Source organism: Bombina bombina, chromosome 1 (assembly GCF_027579735.1).
Source record: "Bombina bombina isolate aBomBom1 chromosome 1, aBomBom1.pri, whole genome shotgun sequence".
Taxonomy (NCBI): Eukaryota; Metazoa; Chordata; class Amphibia; order Anura; family Bombinatoridae; genus Bombina; species Bombina bombina.
The window spans coordinates 541,806,780-541,829,405 of record NC_069499.1 but is presented as its reverse complement, the minus strand read 5'-3'; the positions used below and the strand labels follow the sequence as shown (position 1 = coordinate 541,829,405).

The 22,626-nt window shown below is 37.6% G+C and overlaps 1 protein-coding gene across 1 annotated transcript in view; it reads left to right on the top strand.

Moving 5' to 3' along the window:
- Positions 1-456: 456 nt before the first annotated feature.
- The window catches only part of ICOS (inducible T cell costimulator), a 106,059-nt gene continuing 83,889 nt past the window's right edge, over positions 457-22,626 (top strand). Inside the window, exons 1-3 of the mRNA XM_053713242.1 lie at positions 457-769; positions 7,664-7,782; positions 8,177-8,279. Coding sequence (XP_053569217.1) covers positions 457-769; positions 7,664-7,782; positions 8,177-8,279 — 535 coding nt within the window. The remainder of the gene's footprint in view (positions 770-7,663; positions 7,783-8,176; positions 8,280-22,626) is intronic.

The window sequence follows — 22,626 nt, the reverse complement described above, 5'->3', positions numbered from 1 at the left end:
ACACACTGAAAACAAATTGCCCAATAGATTATTATCAGCCCCATAGTTATACGCAAGCAAAAGTGCAATGATGAAATGTTCTAAAGCATAACATGATTTTCTCTTTGCACCTTTTGTTTCTATAAGCTCATACTTTATTGGAAATATTGACAGACTTGATAGGCCTATGGTTCTTATGTGCAGTCAAAAGTTTGGTTTCTATGTTTTATTTGATAAACAAAATGAGATTTACCATCCCCTCCAAAATACATGGAAATAAGGAACATGACACAATGTTAAAGGGACACTAAACACAAGTTCTCTATTTTGTCAAAACTAATATAATCTAACAGAATGTATAAAGACCTTTACATGTAAATGATACAACGGCTTATGAGTTTTTCATTGTTTATTCTGCATATACTTGATAATCTTCTCATTACAGGGCAAAGCTCAGTGAATTACAATCTTAATGTAATGGCTGTTCCATGGAATGGCCAGGTTGACTTTCTCTGCCAACACAATTTCTCAAAGAATTCCAAATTTGCTTTGATGTTACTGAAGGGTATTGAAAAGAACCAGGTTTGCAAAATGTACGCAAATGGAAGTGATATTATATTCGACAACTCAGAAGTTCTATGTCATCTGAAGAATTCCAGTGGCACAGTGTCCTTTACGCTCTCCAACCTTGACATCAAGCACACAAATCATTACATTTGTGTGCTTACTAACTTTTATCCTCCCCCGTACAGCAACTCAACATTGAGTGTGACATATATCTATGTCTATGGTAAGACACATTTTTTGTATGTGGATTTTTAACAAAATTAGCAAATGCGTTTTGTCTTTTGAACAACAGGTATTCGTTAACTGTTAAAAAATACAATACATTTTATTCATACAAACTATTAAATATTATTTAAATGTTCAACATACAATTAAGTCTACTCATTGCTATTCATGTGCACAGTAACAACTGATTGCCTGTATTACTCTTGCGTATAAGAAAGTCTGATGGGAGCATACAATATGTTCAAGTAGTTTATATCATCAGAAATGAGGATATAGCAGTTTTTAGTTTATTTGGAATGAATTATAGTTCTGATCAGTAGAACAATGAAGGTAGCTTTTAAGCATCCTGCTCAGTGATTTTTTTTGAGAGTTTTCGTGTACCAGTTATCCATCAACATTTTCTAAGCCATTTAATTGGTCTTTTGCTCAATTCATTTAGTAGATTTGATCTGTGCACTGTGTTTTTTGGAGCTGATTTAGGGTACCAGTAATCCTCAACAATTTTAGTTTGAATTAGTTTGGTAAATATTATCATAAAGCCAATTATCCTAAGATACAAAAGGGAATTTCCATAAATAGTGTCAGTTGGAGCAGTAGCAACAGCAGTTTTTAATAGAGATATAAATAGTGGATAAAATAGACAGAATAAGCTGGAACTCAATCTGACAAAAGGTAAACTATATCTAAATGTTCAATCCTAAGGCAGAACTCCTACCTGATCAACCCACCTCACTTAAAATTCCCCATAGATTTGGGACAGAGTCTTGGAGGTGACTAGCTACAAACAAACGCCTAGATAACAAGTTTTGTCGGTAAAGACCCGCGGTGCTAACGAGCCTTTTTTTTCCAGCGCACCCTTAAGACAATGCTGGTATTACGAGTTGTCTGAAGGGCTGCGTTAGCCTCAGAAAAGGGAGCGTTGAGAAAAATTTAGCTCCACTTCAACTCTCAATACCAGCGTATCCTACGGTAGCGGTAAGCTGGAAAAATGTGCTTGTGCACAATTTCCCCATAGGAAACAATGGGGCAAAAAAGCAGCGTTCAGCTCCTAACGCAGCCCCATTGTTTCCTATGGGGAAACACTTTCTAAGTCTACACCTAACACCCTAACATGAACCCTGAGTCTAAACACCCCTAACCTTACACTTATTAACCCCTAATCTGCCGCCCCCACTATCGCTGACACCTGCATTATACTATTAACCCCTAATCTGCCGCTCCGGACACCGCCGCCACCTACATTATAGATATGAACCCCTAATCTGCTGCCCCTAACATCGCCGACACCTATATTATATTTATTAACCTCTAATCTGTCCCCCCCCAACGTCGCCGCCACCTACCTACACTTATTAACCCCTAATCTGCCGACCGGACATCGCCGCCACTATAATAAAGGTATTAACCCCTAAACCGCCGCAATCCCGCCTCGCAAACACTATAATAAATCTTAATAACCCCTAATCTGCCCTCCCTAACATCCCTGTCACCTACCTACAATTATTAACCCCTAATCTCCCGCCCCCAACGTCGCCGCTACTATAATAAAGTTATTAACCCCTAAACCTAAGTCTAACCCTAACCCTAACACCCCCCTAAATTAAATATAATTTAAATAAAACTAACTAAAATTACTATCATTAAATAAATTAATCCTATTTAAAAATAAATACTTACCTATAAAATAAACCATAAGATAGCTACAATATAACTAATAGTTACATTGTAGCTATTTTAGGATTTATATTTATTTTACAGGCAACTTTGTATTTATTTTAACTAGGTACAATAGCTATTAAATAGTTAATAACTATTTAATAGCTACCTAGTTAAAATAATTACAAAATTACCTGTAAAATAAATCCTAACCTAAGTTACAAATACACCTAACACTACACTATCAATAAATTAATTAAATAAATTAATTACAATTATCTAAACTAAAATACAATTCAATAAACTAAACTATAGTACAAAAACACAAACACTAAATTACAAAAAAAATCTAATTACACCTAATCTAAACCCCCTAATAAAATAAAAAAGCCCCCCAAAATAATAAAATTCCCTACCCTATACTAAATTACAAAGTAATCAGCTCTTTTACCAGCCCTTAAAAGGACTTTTTGCGGGGCATTGCCCCAAAGTAATCAGCTCTTCTATCTTCAATCAACCGGAGCGGAGCGGAGCCATCTTGAAACCATCGACGCGGAGCCATCCTCTTCTTCCGATGTCCTAAGTCCGAATGAAGGTTCCTTTAAATGACATCATCCAAGATAGTGTCCTCGAATTCTGATTGGCTGATAGCATTCTATCAGCCAATCGGAATTAAGGTAGGAAAAATCTAAGTTCAATCCGATTGGCTGATTGGATGAGCCAATAGAATGCGAGGTCAATTCTATTGGCTGATCCAATCAGCCAATCGAATTGAACTTCAATCCGATTGGCTGTTGTAATCTACATTTTTCCTACCTTAATTCCGATTGGCTGATAGAATCCGCTCAGCTCCGGTTGATTGAAGATAGAAGATGCCGCTTGGATGAAGACATCTGCCGCTTGGAGGACCTCTTCTGCCCCGATTGGATCAAGACTTCTGCTGCTCCGGATGCCCACTTCTGGCCCATCGGTGGCCGGCTGGCTGAAGTCGGCTCAAGGTAAGGTGATCTTCAGAGGGGTAGTGTTAGGTTTTTTTAAGGGGGGATCGGGTGTGTTTAGAGTAGGGGTTTGTGGGTGGTGGGTTGTAATGTTGGGGGGGTTGTATTTTTTTGTACAGGTAAAAGAGCTGATTACTTTGGGGCAATGCCCCGCAAAAAGCTGGTAAAAAATCTGGTAAAAGAGCTGATTACTTTGTAATTTAGTATAGGGTAGGGAATTTTATTATTTTGGGGGGCTTTTTTATTTTATTAGGGGGTTTAGATTAGGTTTAATTAGATTAAAATTCTTGTAATATTTTTTTGTTTTTTGTAATTTAGTGTTTGTTTTTTTTGTACTATAGTTTAGTTTATTGAATTGTATTTTAGTTTAGATAATTGTAGTTAATTTATTTAATTAATTGATTGATAGTGTAGTGTTAGGTGTTTTTGTAACTTAGGTTAGGATTTATTTTACAGGTAATTTTGTAATTATTTTAACTAGGTAGCTATTAAATAGTTATTAACTATTTAATAGCTATTGTACCTAGTTAAAATAAATACAAAGTTGCCTGTAAAATAAATATAAATCATAAAATAGCTACAATGTAACTATTAGTTATATTGTAGCTATATTAGGGTTTATTTTATAGGTAAGTATTTATTTTTAAATAGGATTAATTTATTTAATGATAGTAATTTTAGTTTGTTTTATTTAAATTATATTTAACTTAGGGGGGTGTTAGGGTTAGGGTTAGACTTAGGTTTAGGGGTTAATAACTTTATTATAGTAGCGGCGACGTTGGGGGTGGCAGATTAGTGGTTAATAATTGAAGGTAGGTGGCGGCGATGTTAGGGAGGGCAGATTAGGGGTTAATACAATGTATTATAGTGTTTGCGAGGCGGGAGTACGGCGGTTTAGGGGTTAATACATTTATTATAGTGGTGGCGATGTCCGGTCGGCAGATTAGGGGTTAATAAGTGTTGGTAGGTGGCGGCGATGTTGGAGGGGCAGATTAGGGGTTAATAAATATAATATAGGTGTCGGTGATGTTAGGGACAGCATATTAGGGGTTCATAGGGATAATGTAGGAGGCGGCGATGTCCGGTCGGAAGATTAGCAGTTAAAAATTTTAATTATAGGGTTTGCGATGTGGTGGGGCCTCGGTTTAGGGGTTCATAGGTAGTTTATGGGTGTTAGTGTACTTTTAGCACTGTAGTTAAGAGCTTTATGTTCCGGCGTTAGCCCATAAAACTCTTTACTACTGACTTTTTTTGCGGTTGGAGTCTTGGCGGTAGAGGGTCTACCGCTCACTTCTTCCAAGACTCGTAATACCAGCGTTAGGCAAATCCCATTAAAAAGATAGGATACGCAAGTGACGTAAGGGGATTTGCCGTAGCCTCGAGTCGCGGAAAAAAAGTGAGCTGTAGACCCTTTCCTGCCTGACTCGTAATACCAGCGTTAGATAAAAAGCAGCGCTAGGACCCCTTAATGCTGCTTTTTAAGGCTAACGCAGAACTCGTAATCTAGGCGTTAGTAAGGGGTAAAAAACTAAAACGTAACTATTGTTAATAATTAAGATATTCTAAAACAGAGAATGCTGGAGGAACATGTGAAATCACACATACGGTGTGTGGAATATACTAGACTCCTCTAGTGTGCTTCAAATCTGCTCTAAAGATACCTCATAAACGAACAGGGCTCTCCTGATGACAGTGTGTGGTCTAAGGGCTGAGAAGAAATATACCAAGTGCTCGAGCAGGAACTGAGTACTAGGAAACAGGTAGTTTGTAGGATTGGTTTTAGGACAGGGTACAGACAGAGTACTAAGAGGGAGGCTGTGCACAAGAGTTTGACCAGGCATAGTGTGCAGAGTATTTAAAGGGACAGTCAAGTTAAAATTATTTCATTTTCATGATTCAGATAGGGCATGCAATGTTAAACAACTTTCCAGTTTACTTTTATCATCAAATTTGCATTGTTCTCTTAAAGGTCACCACTTATCTCAGCGCATGCTGACAGTTTCTCATAGTTAGATATTGCTAGTTCATGCCAGCCATTTAGATAAACTTTGGGCTTACTCTCATGGAGTTATTTATGAGTCAGCAATGATTGGCTAAAATGCAGGCCTGTCAAAAGATAAGGGGGTAGTCTGCAGAGGCTTACAAACAAGGTAATCACAGAGGTAAAAAGTGTATAACTATAACAGTGTTCCTTATGCAAAACTGGGGAGTGGGTAATAAAGGGATAATATATCTTTTTAAACAATAAACATTTTCAACTAGACTCCATTTAAGAGTTTTAAACAAAATATTGTCACTTCAAAAGATTGATGTGAAATATAAAAAAACAAAAAACAACAACAAAAAAAAACAGCATATTAAAAATTTACAAAGTTTAAAAAAATAGAAAATAGTTCCATATACTCAAATATGTATATTAGTTTTTCATTTAGAAGTGTTTGATTTTAATGTGATGAAAAATGAACTTTGCACACAGGCAATCATGAATTGATTTCAGACAAATCATTCTTCACAAACATTTTTTAAGGGGATTTGGAATTTGATTGCTAACAAAAATCCATTAGTCTGCTTTTCCCTATGGGAAACCTCTTCAGGGCAGCAGAGGAGCTGACTAACAACTTAAAATTAAATAAAGCAGTATCTAGTGCTACTGCTGTAAGCCAGTAGCAGCATGGTAATATTTTTGTTTTTTTTGTTAGTGGGCTTAAAATATTTATTTTTTTAAACAAATTACCATTCTTTTTACTAGAATTATTTTACAACAGCCACACTCAACACAGCATTTGCCTTATTTGGAGGACCCACTCTGGGCTTTAGTGTGCTGACAATAAGGCTAACCACTGTCATAAAGTTAGTTTAAATTACTCTGTTTTGCATTTATCAGTTAAAGCCAGTTAGTAGTAGATTCAGCCTTGATAAATCTGCATGGTTCATGTTCTTTTCATGTTCTTAGAAGTAAAAATGGCTCATTTGTTAGACCTAAACTACATGAAAAGAGGCAAAATAAATATTGAAAAAATATTACAAACTTTGTTTCACATAACTAAACATTTAAACATCTCAGGAAGTTTACTGTTTCTTTAACAAACAAACCACAATATACTCTTCACAAACACAAATATAAATAGGAAAAACTTTAACTGTTCTTAATGTACTTTTGTTATGGTATAACATATTATTCCAAAGACTTCAGTTTAATGTAACTTTAATGTGGTAACAATTCAATAGGCAGAAATGAAGCAATAAAAATACACAGCATTGATGCCATATGAGAAACAGATACATATCTTCAGCATAAAGCTATAAGACAAAATAATGTCTCCTTTTTATGCTATTTAAGTTCATTAAAGGTTATTGAAGTTTGTGTGAAATTATTAGGCTAATTTCCACTATGAGGTTTGTGGTCATGCAGAGAATACAGATGTAAATAGAAAGGATGATACAGAAATTGATATTGTATCATATGGAGATGCTAGAAAATGCATAAAATGTAAGTTATATAAGCTAAAGATTTGTTTTGTAATAAAATATTTAATAGTTTGGGAAAAAACTTTCAGTTGACAATAAGGAAAAGGCATAAAACCAGCAATAAAAGAGACTGTGCATACAAGGCTGTGTTGAAGCCCTGTTGGATAGTTATTTTACCACTCCTATATTCCATACATCTTTGTCTGCACACTCTCTTTTATTACCGATTTTATATCTGTCCCTAATGGCCCTCAGCATAAGAGATAGATAAGGGGAAAACCTAGGTTCCAATACGGTGTCATACATTACTTTATAGAAACCAAAGTACTTTATAAAAACGAAATTTTATACTTCTATCTTTAATATTTAAACAACTAATATAAATTTTAAAATACATTTACATTCTATTCTCAGGCTATTTTTTGCTTGAATATATTATTATATCTAGCATGAATTTACTTTTTAATATCCCTTTAATGATTACTTAAAATACATACATATTATGTATCCCACCATTGTTTCATTTATTTTTTTAAATGACAAAAAGGAATTTTATATAGCACTATAGTAACTATAAAAAATGTAAACTTCCAAAGAAATGGTAAGTACAGAAGAATTGTAATCCGCTAAGAAATATTTCTGAGGGGTGGAAATTCAGTTTTAAAAATGTTATAGTAAAGAGACATTGAGGGGGCAATTTAAAATGTATTTTTTCGTCCTTGTCTATACATAGTTTTGGGTTTATCATTTATTTAAATCTCTTTTCTTAGAACCCCAGCTGGAGAGATGTAATATAATATTACCATTACTGATGTGGATTTTCATGGGCATATCTATATTTCTGCTTCTGTGTTGCATTGCTATATTATATTTATGGATTAAAAAAACGGTGAGTGTTATAACAATTCTGAAACTAACTGTACATTATGGGCTCCATGTACTAAGCAGTTAACGCTGCTTTGGAGTCTTTGAGTTGCAGGCTTACTCATGCGAGCCTGCTTACCAACATGCAAGAAGCGGTAGTCATACGACTGCTGCTTATGTCTCTGCCATCTCTAACGGGGCAGAGATAGTTCTCCCTGAATACATTCATTTGGGGTGATTGACAGGCCCTGCTCTTGCTTGATTAGTCATTCAAGAGCAGCGGGCGGTGCTGCATAAGCAAATACTTGTGCTGTAGTATGTGTGGCAGTAGACGTACAGTGGCTGCTTTCTGCTTGGCTTGAATACAGGCAGGTTGTTGAAGACATCAGCATCTTACTGTGCTATTTTCTCTTTCACAGCAACAACAAAAATGTGGAACTAGAAACTCAGAGAACAACAATGAAAATAACAGTGTGTATATGCCAATGGCCCCTGTCACTGTCACTCGATTCCCAGTTAGAGGTAAGCTAAAATACCACAATATGGCACATTTCCAGCCTCATTTTTGTCTCTGCATACAGTGTCAGTTCTATAGGGATACTATGCATCACCAAACACAAGTGCAGCACCCCAGTTGAGTTGTGAAGGGCTGCACATGCTCTACAAAGCATATTCATATATTATGTGCGTTGCATATTTTAACTTTTTCACCACCTTTATTAGCTCCCCTCCCCATATTTTAAGTTCTAGAACTGCCCCTCTCTGCATAATAATTTGACACCAGTGTACAAAGGAACCACACATACATCTGCAATAAGGGTTTTGGTATGTCACATCAAAGGGCCGATTTACCAGTGTCTGTCCGACATGATTCGCTGTAGCGTATCATGTCCGACAGACATCGCTGAATGCCGAAAGCATAAGCTGTCAGCATTTAACATTGCACAAGCAGTTCATCAGAACTGCTTGTGCAATGCCGCCCCCTGCAGGTGTCAATCATTGCAGACCACAATCCTTGGAGGCAGCAGACCACTTATGGAGCAGAGGTCTTTCGGCCCCAAAGAATCTAACACAGACTTGCATCATATAAAGGTGAAGGAGCGCACATAGTATATTGACTCAGGAGGACAGGAACCGATTTAAGAGATATATTAATAGGCAACATTCAATTCAATTATTTCACTATTGAAGACCAGATACATTTAATTTTAGAACAGAACCAGAGGTTACATTTAATGTGATGAATTCAGTCTCCAACTTTGAACTTTTTTCAATCTTAACAGGTACAGAAGCAGCTAAATGTGCCTTATGCAAAATTATGTATAATCATATGGGAACTATTTGGATAGAGAAGATTTCAGTTGTATCCTCATCTTTAAACCATTGCAGTTACTAAATATGTAAACTTGTTAATTTCACACTGCTAAAATTGCTCTTCATGCAGATTAATGCAGATAACACTTAATTTGACACAATTTCCAGTTTGGTTTGCATTTATCGACAATATCATGAATATGAGTTTATTTGTGCAATGATATATACGGGAATTTTACAAGTTGAAAATAAACATGTTCATTCAAGTGCAACTGGAAATTGCGCTTGTCAGGTTAGAGCGGCTCAAGACCTCCCATAAAGGTTAAGGGTTAAAAATTGTGCACTAAACACAACATTAATACATTAAAATAAAGTGTTACACTCACATATACATCTGATAAAAAAATTCATACAATATTAATAATAAATTGTGTAAGGGTTAAAAGGTATATGGTGTATGACAAGGTATTTGACTGGAAAGGGCTATATTATATATATATATATATATATATATATATATATATATATATATATATATATACATTTATATATATATATTGTATATATACAGTATATACTGTATATGTCTTATTATGTGTATGCATGTATATATGTGCATATATTTGTATATACATGTGTATTTATATATGTATATACATATATACACATATAAACACACACACACACACACACACACATATATATATATATATATATATATATATATATATATATATATATATATATTTTTATATATGTCCAGCCACAACATTAAAACCACCTACCTAATATTGTCCCCCTTGTGCTGCCAAAGCAGCTCTGTTGCATCAAAGCATGGACTCCATAAGACCTCTGAACAAGTCCTTTGGTATCTGGCATCTGGCACCAACATATTAACAGCAGATCCTTTAAGTCCTGCAAGTTGCAAGGTGGGGCCTTTATGGATTGGATTTGTTGTTCCAGCACATCCCACAGATGCTCAATCAGATCGAGATCTGTGGAATTGGCCAACACCTTGAACTCTTTTTCCTGAACAAGTTTTGCAGTGTGGCAGGGTGCATTCCATTGCCATGAAGAAGTATGTGGTCTGCAAAAATTTCTAGGTAGGTGGTACATGTCAAAGCAACATCCACATGAATGCCAGGACCCAAGGTTTCCCAGCAGAACATTGCACAAAGCATAACACTGCCTCAGTTGGCCTGCCTTCTTCCCATAAAGCATCCAATGCTGCCATCTCTTCCCCAGGTAAACAATGCACCCAGCCATCCACCTGATCTAATGATGATTTATTTGACCAGACAACCTTCTTCCATTGCTCCATAGTCCAGTTCTGATGCTCACGTCCCCATTTGAAGCCTCTTTCGGTGGTGGACACGGGTCATCATGGGCAATCTGCATCAATGAGCCTTGGGCACCCATAACTCTGATGTTGGTTCACGAGTTGTCCTTCCTTGAACCACTGCATACCGGGAACAACCCGCAAGACTTGCCATTTTGGAGATTTTCTGACCCAGCCGTCTAGTCATCACTATTTGGCCTTTGTCAAAGTCACTCAGATCTTTTTGCTTGCCCAATTTTCCTGCTTCCAACACATGAAATTCTAGAACTGACTGTTCATTTGCTGCCTAATATATCCCACCCCTTGACAGGTGTGATTGTGGCAATATAATCAATGTTATTCACTTCACCTGTCAGTGGTTTTAATGTTGTGGCTGATCAGTGTACACTTTGGAGCCCTTTCCAGTTAAATACCTTAAAATAAAATATTGTAATTTTTTTTTACTGTGTATTTAATGTTCCAATTAATGTTTTTCACATATAGATATATATCTGTATATATCTATACCTGTATATATTCATATAGCTATATAGATATATGTTTTTTTTTTTTTAAAATATTAGATACAGATAGAAATATATATATATTTAAAAATAACAAGAACATTTTCTTCTATGTCAAGGACACTGAAATATAAAATAAGCATAACTACCTTTAGAGTTAGCGCTGTAGGTCTATTGTGGTGTCAGGTTAGAGTGCAAGAAATAATTCTTTGTTTGATTTTTTAAAGTGTGCTCCATTGAAGTCTATGAGGAACAGAAGTTAATGAGCTTGTGATATCCAAAGTCCATCTGTGTCGGGATTCACTCGCGCTCGAACAGTTTACTTTCAACTTGTAATATGCACGCTATCCCGCTCACATTAAAAACTTACAATTAGCAGTGTTTGAACATGAGCGACAAACTTAGCGCGCCACTTGTGATCTGGCCCTTTATATGACAGAAATAAGGGAAAACAATATATACCTGATGCAACTAAATAAACTGTAAAATTGAATTTGTTTTTAATATTACACCCATTAGTATTTTTTTTAAATAAGCATTTCCTTATTAAATTAAATTATATGTAATAGGATGGTCTTAACATCATGTTTTTTTTTAACATTTATCTTTATTTCTGTGGCATAATATACTTAGATCTATTAATACATATTCCCCCCTCCTATGTTTCTCAATTTGGAAAAAGATGATAACATTTCATTTTTCTTTGCTCTTGTTTTCACAGCGGACAATGGAAGACTGCAAAAAGAAGACACCTTGTGAGAGAAGTAAAATTTCTTTGAATAAAGAACTACGTCCTGTGTGGTGACCTCAAACCCTCAATGTGATAAAACATCTTGCTTGATCTGATATCTGAAAGGAATTAAATGACTAGAACATAACATTTTGCAATAATAGAAAGTGGAAGAAAAATTGCAGAAGAAAGGATATTATATGAAATTGATTTGAAAGACCCTATTTGTTCCTTTTATATGACTAATCTAAAGGCATTAATATTGGCCAGAGTTAGTCCAATATTATTCCATCCTCTTTTCAGCAATATGAAATTTAACTAAACAGTTTTTTTAGAACCATAACCTTCTGAATTAGTTAAAGGACCGTTATAGTAGAAAATTACATTCTATAATCTGTTAGAGCATGACATTTTATGACTATCGACCCTAGTCTGCAGTGTATTTAACCCAGGCAAAGTAATTAAACACACAGTAGATGTTTCGCTTGAGACCCATGTGAGTCCTGAGCTTAACCCGTTGCTGATCCAATCAGCAGCGCTAGTTGCATATCTGAGTGCACCATGGGTCCTGAGCCTGGGGTTAAATACACAGTTGACCAGGGTCGATAGTAAAAAAAAATGACATGCGCTAACGGATAAGAGTATGCAATTTTTTGACATAATGGCAATTTAAAGGGGCATTAATCTGTATTTGCTGCTTCTAAAAGAAGGTAGTTCAAGTTGTTTTTTTTCCCCCCAGATGATCCTGTCCTGAATAAGTTGTTTTGTTTTTGTGCTTGTGTGTGTGCCCATTCACAAAAATAGCAGTTGGAATTGTAGTCACTGAGTAAAATGCCATTATTTTTTTTAAAAAATGTAAATATCTTAAACATTACCATATTTCATACAAAACAATATTTAAAATATTTTAATTGCAGGTCTTTCATTTTCATTATAGAGATTATGAGTTTGTTGACCCTTTGAAGAAATTATAATTAGAAATGGTTTTATCATCAAATCAGTTCACAATAACATTGAGATTCTAAAAATCTCTCTGGCCTGGTGATATTCTATAAGAATGCCTGCCAGTTCCAGGTGGAATTATATAAAGCCACTTTTTACCTTGAAAATAAGGTGTCTTGCTAAGGAGCGTTGTGACAACCAGGGTTATCTAACCCTGCACCAGTCACTTGTTTGGCACAGAAATGGTTAACAGACCCTTTCCACCTTAATCAATTTGTCATAGTCTAGCCACTCCTGGCAAGCCTGTGGCTTAGTTCAGTGGGTGCAAGGGTTAATAAGACTCTCTAGTCTGTTGTAGACCCAGAAAAAATGCCCAAAACTCCCCTTTAATGCCACCCACTCTAAACTATCTCTAAGCTGCCACCACTTAAGATTTATATGGGGAATATTAAAGGAAAACCCAGACTAACAAATTAAATCCCAGAATACAAGTTAGCAAAAAATAATCTAAAAAACACATTCGGCTAGATTACGAGTTTGGCGTTAGGCTTAAAAAGCAGCGTTGGCCGGTCCTAACGCTGCTTTTTAACACCCGCTGGTATTACGAGTCTTGCAGGTACAGGTGTACCGCTCACTTTTTTGGCCAGACTTGGAAATACCGCAAATCCACTTATGTCAATTGCGTATCCTCTTTTTTCAATGGAACTTGCATAGCGCCGGTATTACGAGTCTGACAAAAAGTGAGCGGTAGACCCTCTCCTGTCAAGACTGGTACCGCATTTAAATGTCAGTAGTTAAGAGTTTTACACTACAACGCCGTAGCATAAAAATCTTAACTAAAGTGCTAAAAAGTACACTAACACCCATAAACTACACATTAACACCTAAACCGAGGCCCTCCCACATCGCAAACACTGAAATACATTTTTTAACACCCTAATCTGCCAAACCGGACATCTCTGCCACTATAATAAATATATTAACCCCTAAACCGCTGCACTCCCGCATCACAAACACTATTTAAATATTACTAACCCCTAATCTGCTTCCCTAACATCGCCAACACCTACCTACATTTATTAACCCCTAATCTGCTGCCCACAACGTCACCGCCACTATATTAAAGTTATTAACCCCTAAATCTAAGTCTAACCCTAACCCTAACACCCCCTAACTTAAATATAATTTAAATAAATCTAAATAAAATTACTATTATTACCTAAATAATTCCTTTTTAAAACTAAATACTTATCTATAAAATAAACCCAAAGCTAGCTACAATATAACAAATAGTTACATGGTAGCTATCTATTTAATAACTACCTAGTTAAAATAAAGACACATTTACCTGTAAAATAAAACCTAACCTAAGTTACAATTATACCTAACACTACACTATAATTAAATTAATTCCCTAAATTCAATACAATTAAATACAAATAAATAAAATGATCTAAAATACAAAAAACCCCCACTAAATTACAGAAAATAATAAACAAATGACAAGATTTTTAAACTAATTACACCTAATCTAATCCCTCTAACAAAATAAAAAAGCCCCCCAAAATAAAAAAAGCCCTACCCTACACTAAATTACAAATAGCCCTTAAAAGGGCCTTTTGCGGGGCATTGCCCCAAAGTAATCAGCTCTTTTACCTGTAAAAAAAGTACAAATCCCCCCCAACATTAAAACCCACCACCCACACAACCAATCCTACTCTAAAACCCACCCAATACCCCCTTAAAAAAAACTAACACTAACCCCTTGAAGATCACCTTACCAGGAGAAGTTTTCACCCAACCGGGCCGAAGTCCTCAATGAAGCCGGGAGAAGTCTTCATCCATGCAGGGCGAAGTGGCCCTCCAGACGGGCAGAAGTCTTCATCCAGATGGCATCTTCTATCTTCATCCATCCGGCGTGGAGCGGGTCCATCTTCAAGACATCTGGCGCGGAGCATCCTCTTCCATCGAAGTCTTCTTACTAAATGACGGTTCCTTTAAGTGACGTCATCCAAGATGGCGTCCCTTCAATTCCGATTGGCTGATAGAATTCTATCAGCCAATCAGAATTAAGGTAGAAAAAATTCTATTGGCTGATGCAATCAGCCAATAGGATTGAACTTAAATCCTATTGGCTGATCCAATCAGCCAATAGGATTGGGCTGGCATTCTATAGGCTGTTCCAATCAACCAATAGAATGCCAGCTCAATCCTATTAGCTGATTGCATCAGCCAATAGGATTTTCTCTACCTTAATTCCGATTGGCTGATTCTATCTATCTATTCTATCAGCCAATCGGAATTGAAGGGACGCCATCTTGGATGATGTCACTTAAAGGAAGCGTCATTTAGTAAGACGACTTCGATGGAAGAGGATGCTCCGTGCCGGATGTCTTGAAGATGGACCCGCTCCATGCTGGATGGATGAAGATAGAAGATGCCATCTGGATGAAGACTTCTGTCCGTCTGGAGGACCACTTCGCCCTGCATGGATGAAGACTTCTCTCGGCTTTGTTGAGGACTTCGGCCCGGTTGGGTGAAGACTTCTCCCGGTAAGGTGATCTTCAAGGGGTTAGTGTTAGGTTTTTTTAAGGGGGTATTGGGTGGGTTTTAGAGTAGGGTTGGTTGTGTGGGTGGTGGGTTTTAATGTGGGGGGGATTTGTACTTTTTTTTACAGGTAAAAGAGCTGATTACTTTGGGGCAATGCCCTTCAAAAGGCCCTTTTAAGGGCTATTTGCAATTTAGTGTAGGGTAGGGCTTTTTTATTTTGGGGGGCTTTTTTATTTTGTTAGGGGGATTTGATTAGGTGTAATTAGTTTAAAAATCTTGTCATTTGTTTATTATTTTCTGTAATTTAGTGTTGTTGGTTTTTTGTACTTTAGATAATTTAATTTAATTGTATTTAATTGTATTTAATTTAGGGAGTTAATTTAATTATAGTGTAGTGTTAGGTGTAATTGTAACTTAGGTTAGGTTTTATTTTACAGGTAAATTTCTATTAGTTATATTGTAGCTAGCTTAGGGTTTATTTTATAGGTATTTAGTTTTAAATAGGAATTATTTAGGTAATAATAGTAGTTTTATTTAGATTTATTTAAATTATATTTAAGTTAGGGGGTGTTAGGGTTAGGGTTAGACTTAGATTTAGGGGTTAATAACTTTAATATAGTGGCAGCGACGTTGGGGGCGGCAGATTAGGGGTTAAGAAGTGTAGGTAGGTTGCGGCGACATTTGGGGTGGCAGATTAGGGGTTAATAAATATAATGTAGGTGTCGGCGATGTTGGGGGCAGCAGATTAGGGGTTCATAAGTATAATGTAGGTGGCGGCGGTATCCAGAGTGGCAGATTAGGGGTTAATAAGAATAATGTAGGTGGCGGCGATGTCGGGGCAGCAGATTAGCGGTTAATAAGTGTAAGATTAGGGGTGTTTAGACTCGGGGTTCATGTTAGGGTGTTAGGTGTAGACATAAATGTATTTTCTCCATAGGAATCAATGGGGCTGCGTTAGGAGCTAAACGCTGCTTTTTTGCAGGTGTTTGTTAGGTTTTTTTTTCAGCCGGCTCTCCCCCATTGATTCCTCTGGGGAAATCGTGCATGAGCACATTCAGCCAGCTCACTGCTAACGTAAGCAGCGCTTGTATTGAGGTGAGATGTGGAGCAAAATTTTGCTCTACAATCACTTTTTTGTGGTTAACGCCGGGTTTGTAAAAACCCGTAATACCAGTGCTGTCTGTAAGTGAGCGGTGAGCATAAACTGCTCGTTAGCACCGCATAGCCTCTAACGCCAAACTCGTTATCTAGCTGATAATTAATACTACCAGTCTCTTCCAGTAATGTGGTTCAAATATTAGACAAAGGCAAAAACTTAATAAAGGTACATTTATTATGAGCAAAAAACAAGTCATGGTGCATTATTAATAAAATATGTTAACAAATAAAATTATACACAAGCAAACAGTTTTTAAAATAAAAAGGAGAAGCCGCCTTTAAGAAGCTGCCCCTAAATGAGAGGTTTAGAGATGTCCAACTCCTTCCTGACCTATCGGCCCATACTCTTCAGCAACGTCTGCAGTTCCAGCCTGTTACCACCATTCTCTGCACAGCCAATATAAAATACAGGTGGGGATAACCAAACCTCTGTGGCCACTACTGTTTCCTAGGGACTCTCTCTCCTTATGTCTTGGGGTCTCCTCCATAAACCTCCGTCCATACAAGTGCCTTCTCATCCTAAACTGCGCGCCTCTGTGCCAGAATGGTCCGCAAAAGACCAAAGATTAAAGCACCCTAGAAGGCATTAACCTCAGGACACTATAAGATCTCTTGTGGACACTACCTGATTAGTCGGACCAGGGCTTATACCCTATGTGAACGTTCCACTACCTCTCTGGTATGTCAGGGAAACCTGATAATTTATTACTTTTTCTGGACTGTTATTTCTTGTTCACACCTACAAATGTTTATATATGCACTTATCGCAATGTTCTTTATGTTGATTTGCACTGTTTAGGTCAAGGATTACTGTTTACTAGTTATTTACATAAATTTGATTGTACTAAAGCGGGGCTGGCCCTTATTTCTTCTGCTCTTGAGAATAGTGTTCTCCCCCCCATTTAGAAGCCTATTCTATGGTTCCTTTGAGGTAGACTACTTCCACCACACTTTCAGACACTTTACTAGTGTCTAATCTACCCTACCTATCCCTATCTACATCCATTATTTTAGTTGTATCTATATTTTAGTATATGGATATGTCAACGCTACAAATTTTTACCCACAACTTTAGAGGTCTCATTTCTCCACATAAACACAGTCTATTACTGCGATCACTAAAACACCACAATCCTGACATTGTTTTCCTGCAGGAAACACACTGGTTAGGGAACAAACCTCTCAGATTTTCCTCCAAGGCCTACACTCACATTGAATATACCCCTTGTACCAAGGAAGTCAGAGGCACGGCTATTTTACTCCATAAGCGACTCGCATTTGAGTTAATTCAGGTCATTAAGGATTCCCAAGCAAGATATGTAATTTTGATCTGTAAATTGAATCACGTAGTCTACACGTTGGCCTCTGTCTACCTCCCCAACACCCACCAGCCCAAATGCTTAAAACACATCCTTCACGTAATTGATCAGGTCAAACAGGGTAGAGTTATTTTGGCTGGGGACTTTAATATGGTTTGGGACCATAGAGCTGATAGGAAAACTACTGGAGTAGACAAGACACACTCTCCTGCTGAACTTTTGGCCAACAGGTTTCGTAACCTAATGTCCTGCTCAGGGTACTATGACGTTTGGAGGGCTATCCACCCTAAAGACAAGGACTATACACATTTTTCAAACCCAAACAAACTGTATGCTAGACTCGACTACATATTTTCCACGGCTGACTAACTAGACCTGGTTATACAAGCTAAAATTTCCCTGTTTGCTGGGTCTGACCACGATCATGTCCTGGCAGATATGCACTAGGCAAACACTCCATATACTAAAGCCCCATGGCTCATGCCTCACCACCTCCTTGGAGATGTCCTATTTAGAGAAGAGCTTCGTAGGGAAATGACTCATTTTATACAGACTAATGATAATGCCCTACTCCGAGATGACACTTTATGGGTAGCTGCAAAAGCTACTATAAGGGGGCTCATGATCGGTAAGCAAATGCACCTCAGAAAGCAAGCCAGACTCACCCTATCGCAAGCCCATATTAAGCTTAGAAACTTAGAAACACAAAATAGGAGTACCCCGTCTGCCACCTTAACACTCCAAATTACTAATGGCAAGAAACACATTTCTCAAATCGAGCTGCATAGAACCCAAATTAACCTAACTAAATTAAAACAGCTGTTTTACTATAAAAGTAACAAAGCTTTTTTTTTGTCAAATCAAGGGAGTTACTTTTTTCAGTACTGTGCATAAGATAGCCTTGTTTGCGGACAATGTTACTCTCTTCTCATCGGCCCCTGCACATACTATCCCCAGACTATTGAAGATATTGGACTCCTTTGGAGCCCTCTCCTTCTAGAAGTTAAATCTATCAAAAACAGAGATATATGCACAGTATATTCCACGTGTTCAGTTGTCATCCCTGAAAACCACATTTGACTTCAACTGGACAGAGAAATGTATTCTGCACCTTGGTGTTAAACTCTTCGGTGGCCTTGCTTGGGTCGTTAAGGATAATTATCTCCCTCTTCTTTCGGAGCTTTGAACCCTTAAAAATGAATGCAATTCATCCCATGTTTCCTGGCTAGGTAGAATAGCTTAAAAATGTCCTTTCTGCCCAGGCTCATGTATTTATTTCGGTGTCTCCCCATTAGGGTCCCCAAGAACATACTGCTACAATTTCGAAATACATTTGGCAGGGTAATCCCCCTAGAGTGGAGCACAAAATACTCCAACTTCCTAAGAATTCAGGAGGTATAGCATCGCCCTCTGTGAATCGGTACTATGAGGGAGCAATGCTAACCCACATTGCACAATGGGGAGATAAAGACTCCCAGTGCAAATGGAGGGCAATTGAACAGGCCTTGCTACCTTATAACATCCACCTTGGAGACCTAATATGGACCCCCCCCACACTGCCGCAGAGAATTAGACCTGATTAACCCTATAATCTGTGAATGTCTAGATATGTGGGACAAGCTTCGACATTATCCCTATATAGCCCCGTACCCCTCCCCTATAACTTCTATGGCTGGTCTCCACAGGGGATTACAGGAAACTCACCTGCATAAATGGGCTCAGCTAGGAGTTAATATAGTCTCAGACCTATGGCCATCCCCCTCGCAGGATGGCTTTAAACATATTACCCGATTCGGAACTGAACCCCTAATCCCACCTTACTTACCTTTTGAATACCATAGAATTAAATGCTTTTTAGTCAGTTGGGGTTTCAAACTGGCCTTAGCTCGGCCATTGATCCCTTGGGAGGCCATCTGGAGCCAGGGATATAGACTCCGCAGACCCTTATCCCTACATTATACAATAATTGGGGGAACTCCATTCCCGATACGCTGGCTCACCTCCAATGACGGGAGTCCCTCCTGGGTATCCCAGTATCCTCATATACCTGGAGGTACACCCTGGAACTCACTCAGAAAGCTATCCATTGTACAACATTATATGAAACCTTTTACAAACTCCTAGCACTTTGGTATTACGTCCCCACTAGGTTAGCCAAAATGTTCCCGAGTACATCTTCTGAATGCTGGCGGGACTGTGGTCAGAAGGGCAACACGATACAGATTTGGTGGGAGTGTCCTAAGATCCGACCTTTATGGAACACATGCTTCTTAGTACTGTCCAAATTGGACATACACCTTCCAATCCCAGGTCCCCATCCATAGCCCTATTGCATTTAGGCATACATGCTTTACCGAAGCATCATTCATATATATGTATTTACCTCTTCACGACTGTTAAAAATGCTATAGCTTGTGCATGGAAAAAAGAGCTGCCGCCTAACTGGGCCAAAGTTCGTAGTACTATGGCATACATATATACCATGGAGAAAGATATATACTATAAATTAGACAATTCAGACCTATTTAAACTGGTCTGGATGGACTGGAAAGACAAATATGACACAGAATGGAAACCCAATCTTCTGACTTCTGACTAAACTATAGACTATAAAGGAAAAGTGAGAATTTTGTTGAAATCCCACATACAATTCAGTAATTACCCCATATCCCTTTACCCCCCCCCCCTCCTCTTCCCCTGATTTAACAAACCAGAAATGTCGGGGATCATTAGGCCCCTCCTGTGCTTTGATATTACAATACTTTATGTTGATTGGAAAGAAGTCAATTATTTTAATGATGACCTGTTACATCCTTGTTATTGAAATGTATTGATATGTTAATTCCTTAGGTCTCAGGACCTCTCACATACTCAGTTGATTTTCTATTACTATGTAATTTTTGTTGAACGATCAATAAAGCTTTTGAAAACTTGAACAAAATAAAAAAAAAAAAAAAAAATAAAAAGGAGAAATAAAAGAACCTAATACTGTACTAACTTTGATGTCTGCGCCAGGGAGATTGGCAAAGAAAAGATTGTTACTCCTGCTGTTGGTACACAGGCACCCATGTAGAATTAAAATCTTGAATTGTTTTATACCTGGTCCTTTGATTTCAAATTCCTTGACCAAACCTCCTTCCAGAGGGGCTAGGGAAATATCCACCCCTATTTTTTATGACTTGTCATAAAGCTCTGAGTCTTTGGGGTAGAAATTTACCAAGCAGCGGATGCTGCTATCTTCCCCCATAGTTTTCGGCTCACCGGAAATGTAAGTTTAGAAGAAGCAGTTTAGAGACTGCTGCTCTTTTACTCATCCGCCACCTCTGAGGGGACGGACAGCAATCATTCCAATCGGATATGATCGGGTTGATTGACACCCCCTGCATAGGCTGATTGGCTGCAAATGAGCAGGAGGCAGCATTGCACAAGCATTTCACTAGCGGACATTGATAAATCTACCCCATAGGCTGAAATTATATAACATCTTATAACTTCTGTTATAGATATTCTGTGCATACGCCCATATAATCAATTTCCCAGTGACATCATGAGAATTAGTTTGATACCAAATATGACATGGTTGTCAAATTTTTATTATCTAGTGTCATATATGTGGTGAAAGCATATCTCATGTTGTACTAGTGTCCTCTAATTGACCTATTCTAGCTCTGGTTATTATTACTTCTCTTGTGCTGACATTTTTACTTACTTGATGCATCAATACTCTGTACATATGCAATAACATTTGGTAAAGTGGAACTTAGAAACCATTTATGACAGGAATGGCCTCTTGGTTAAGGAAAATGCACAGAGACATACAACCTCTCAAAAAAAAAAAAAAAACACACAGAAAGGAGGTTATCCCCTTGCACCTAAAATCATGAAGTTTTCATGACAAGCGTATGCTGCAAAAGTGCACAATGAAAATCGTAATTTAAAAACCATAAAAAATTAGTAATTGAACCATTCACACAAAAATACACTGGAAAAAAATGTATTGTTAATGTGCATCAAAAATTGTTCACCAAAAAATCGTATTTTAGCAAAAACATTAAATATTTATGTAAATTACAGAAATAAATTGTATTAAATATGCACTGCATGAATGATAATTTAAGTATACTGGATGTGCAAAAAACAAACAAAAAACAAACAAACACATAGGCCTAGATTTAGAGTTTGGCGGTAGCCGTCAAAACCAGCGTTAGAGGCTCCTAACGCTGGTTTTTACCGTCCGCTGGTATTTGGAGTCAGTCAGGAAAGGGTCTAACGCTCACTTTGCAGCCGCGACTTTTCCATACCGCAGATCCCCCTACGCCATTTGCTTATCCTATCTTTTAAATGGGATCTTTCTAACGCCGGTATTTAGAGTCTTGGCTAAAGTGAGCGTTAGAAATCTAACGACAAAACTCCAGCCGCAGAAAAAAAACAGGAATTAAGAGCTTTCTGGGCTAACGCTGGTTTATAAAGCTCTTAACTACTGTGCTCTAAATTACACTAACACCCATAAACTACCTATGTACCCCTAAACCGAGGCCCCCCCACATCGCCGCCACTCTATTAAAATTTTTTAACCCCTAATCTGCCGCTCCGTACACCGCCGCCACCTATGTTATCCCTATGTACCCCTAATCTGCTGCCCCTAATACAGCCGACAGCTACATAATATTTTATTAACCCCTAATCTGCCGCCCCCAACGTCGCCGCCACCGACCGCACCGCTACTATAATAAATGTATTAACCCCTAATCTGCCTCACTCCCGCCTCAATAACCCTATAATAAATAGTATTAACCCCTAATCTGCCCTCCCTAACATCGCCGACACCTAACTTCAAGCATTAACCCCTAATCTGCTGACCGGAGCTCACCGCTACTCTAATAAATTTTTTAACCCCTAAAGCTAATTCTAACCCTAACACCCCCCTAAATTAAATATAATTTTTATCTAACGAAATAAATTAACTCTTATTAAATAAATTATTCCTATTTAAAGCTAAATACTTACCTGTAAA